This window comes from Drosophila guanche, unplaced genomic scaffold, assembly GCF_900245975.1.
Source record: "Drosophila guanche unplaced genomic scaffold, DGUA_6, whole genome shotgun sequence".
Taxonomy (NCBI): domain Eukaryota; kingdom Metazoa; phylum Arthropoda; class Insecta; order Diptera; family Drosophilidae; genus Drosophila; species Drosophila guanche.
This window is the reverse complement of record NW_022995748.1, coordinates 2,492,246-2,495,005: the sequence shown is the minus strand read 5'-3', so window position 1 is coordinate 2,495,005 and position 2,760 is coordinate 2,492,246. Positions and strand designations below refer to the sequence as shown.

General features: G+C 55.2%; 1 protein-coding gene across 1 annotated transcript; it reads left to right on the top strand.

Moving 5' to 3' along the window:
• Positions 1-996: 996 nt before the first annotated feature.
• LOC117584107 (protein snail) lies at positions 997-2,408 on the top strand. The gene has a single exon (XM_034272855.1). The coding sequence runs from the start codon at positions 1,108-1,110 to the stop codon at positions 2,296-2,298; it is 1,191 nt and encodes a 396-aa protein (XP_034128746.1). The 5' UTR covers positions 997-1,107; the 3' UTR covers positions 2,299-2,408.
• The last annotated feature ends 352 nt before the right edge of the window (positions 2,409-2,760 follow it).

Genomic DNA, 2,760 nt, shown 5'->3' with positions numbered 1-2,760 from the left:
TCAAACTTTATTTTGTATCGAAACGATCGTGTCTGAATGAGCCACTGGAGATGATGCATAAGTCAGTGAAAAGTGCACCCCAGAGCTGGCAGACTTGCTTTAGCTGGTACTCGGCTCATTATCAACTGCTTCGCGCCACTATTTATAGAGCACCTCTCCGCCAAGGTGTCATTTTTGAAGCCCGTGCTGCTCAGGTTCGACTCCCCTCCAGTTTATGGCCCCGGCCTGCAGGGACAGATGTCTGCCCAAGTACTCGATGCACTTAGAGCGCAAATGGAAGGCAGAAACCACCCCCAAATAGTGCGCGACAGAGAGTCCAATTTGACTCCAGCGAGTCTAAAAATAGAAGCTCCGAGAAGCGAGGCGCTGCCGAACCTGCCGAAGATTGACGATCCCTGGCCAAGTGGCTGTAACCTGAGGGGGGGGAGACGGCAGGGCAGGAGATGTTTTGACGAGTTATTACAGCACGGATGCGGGGCGGAAATCGGAGAACCCTGGGTATGGTATCGTTCGCAGAGGTGACTGGAGCTCTGAAAGCGAGAAGCTGTCATAAGTTACCAGAGAAGAGCTTGGATCGCAGGCTCTCGCTCGCTCTCTCTCTCTCTCGCTTGGGGTGGGTGCGCCTGCGTTGGATGCCCGTTGCTTTGGATTCCGGTGTACTTCCCAGGGAGAGAGAGCGCAGGTAGAGCAGAGACCATGAGTACGAGCGAGCGAGGGAGAGCGACAAATGGGAAACACGCAATAAGGGTATGGGAAAAGCGGCGATGTGCCTGTTGTTGTTGCTCTTGCTGTTGCTGTTGCTGTTGTGGCTGGTAGGTAGCAAACGCACACGTGCGCCTGCCACCTAGTGCACGAGTGTGTGTGTGTGTTTGTGTGTGTGTGTGAAGAAGAACCACCACCAAATGTATGCAGACGCAGAGCGACAGAGCAGCAGCAGCCCCGAGCGCTGGCGTATAAAAGAGAGTGCTCGGCCCTCGACCTGTCACACCAAACTCAGCGCTCGTTGAAGCAACAACACTCAGAAAAACTCACCTCAAGCCCAACAACGATCTCTCAGTGAAGCAAAACCCGGAACTACCACACAGAACCGATCTTTAACACACCACAATGGCTGCAAACTACAAGAGCTGCCCGCTGAAGAAGCGCCCCATCGTCTTCGTGGAGGAGCACCAGCAAACGGAGGCCTTGGCCCTGACCAAGAACTCATCGTTTGCCGTGTTGCCTGCCAGGGAGGATCAGCCACAGGATCTCTCGCTCAAGCGCAAGGCCAGCCGCGAGCAGGACTTTGAGGATTACGAACTACCCGCCAAGCGCGAATACGTCCTAAATCTCTCCAAGGCCCCGGAGACTCCGCGTTCCGCCTCGCCTCTATGCTCGGCTTTGCTCTCGCCGAAAGCCGAGCACTCGGATTACCAGCCCACCGACATACACATGCGCGGACTGACGGCCGCCACAGCCGGATACACGACCAATCCGTATCAGTCCGCCTTCGTGATGGCTGCCGGCTGCAACCCGATCTCCGCACTGTGGAGCAGCTACCAGCCGCACATCGCCAGCCACCTGAGCGCCTTCCCCTCGCCGGCCAGCTCAATGGCCAGCTGCATGGCCTCACCGCACTCGGTGTACAGCTACCAGCAGATGACGCCACCATCGAGTCCCGGCTCGGAGGCCAGCTCCGAGCCCGAGGATCTCTCCGTGCGCAACGACATTCCCCTGCCGGCCCTCTTCCACCTCTTCGACGAAGCGCGCAGCAGCAGTGCCAGCTCCAGCAGCGGCAGCGTGGCCTCCTACCCCTACGTGAGCGCCAGCAGTGCTCCAGCCGCCAGCATCGCCTCGAGTGCCGCCAAGAACTACCGCTTCAAGTGTGACCAGTGCCAGAAGATGTACTCCACCTCCATCGGTCTCTCCAAGCACCGCCAGTTCCACTGCCCGGCCGCCGAGTGCAACCAGGAGAAGAAGACGCACTCCTGCGAGGAATGCGGCAAGCTGTACACCACCGTCGGCGCCCTCAAGATGCACATTCGCACCCACACGCTGCCCTGCAAGTGCCCCATCTGCGGCAAGGCCTTCTCGCGCCCCTGGCTGCTGCAGGGCCACATCCGCACCCACACCGGCGAGAAGCCCTTCCAGTGCCCGGACTGTCCACGCTCCTTCGCCGACCGCTCCAACCTGCGCGCCCACCAGCAGACCCACGTGGACGTGAAGAAGTACGCCTGCCAGGTGTGCCACAAGTCCTTCTCCCGCATGTCGCTCCTCAACAAGCACTCCAGCTCAAACTGCACCATCACAATTGCGTAGTTGGGAGCAAGACCAAGAGCAAGACCAAGAGCAAGAGCGACATTGACTGTGCCGGACACGGCATAATAATAGCTGACACATTCCGCTGGCGAAGACCAAACTGCAGACAATAACGCCACTCAGAACTCCTAGCTAACGTGTTTCTAACACTAAGTCGATTCGGTTTTGGTGCTACACTTAGGACTAGTATTCCCCACAAGTCTCTCTCTATTTATCTAGATCTTAAGTTCATGTACAATTCGCCATCATCACGCAGCATTTGACCAAATTTATCATTTAGTTCTTTAGCTTATTTAACAATCTAATTTTACTTGAATATTCTCATTATGTTAAACAAACTGTTGTTAAGGACTTTTACTAGTTTTAAGATAACTATTTTTATAACAAATAAAACTACAACAAATCAAAGCGAACTTTGCAGATGTTTTACTTCGTTCCATGGCATTTTCAGCAACAGGAAGA

What these genes read in the sequence shown, in the direction of transcription:
- LOC117584107 (XM_034272855.1), top strand. Translation starts at nt 1,108, where the DNA reads ATGGCTGCAAACTACAAGAGCTGCCCGCTGAAGAAGCGCCCCATCGTC.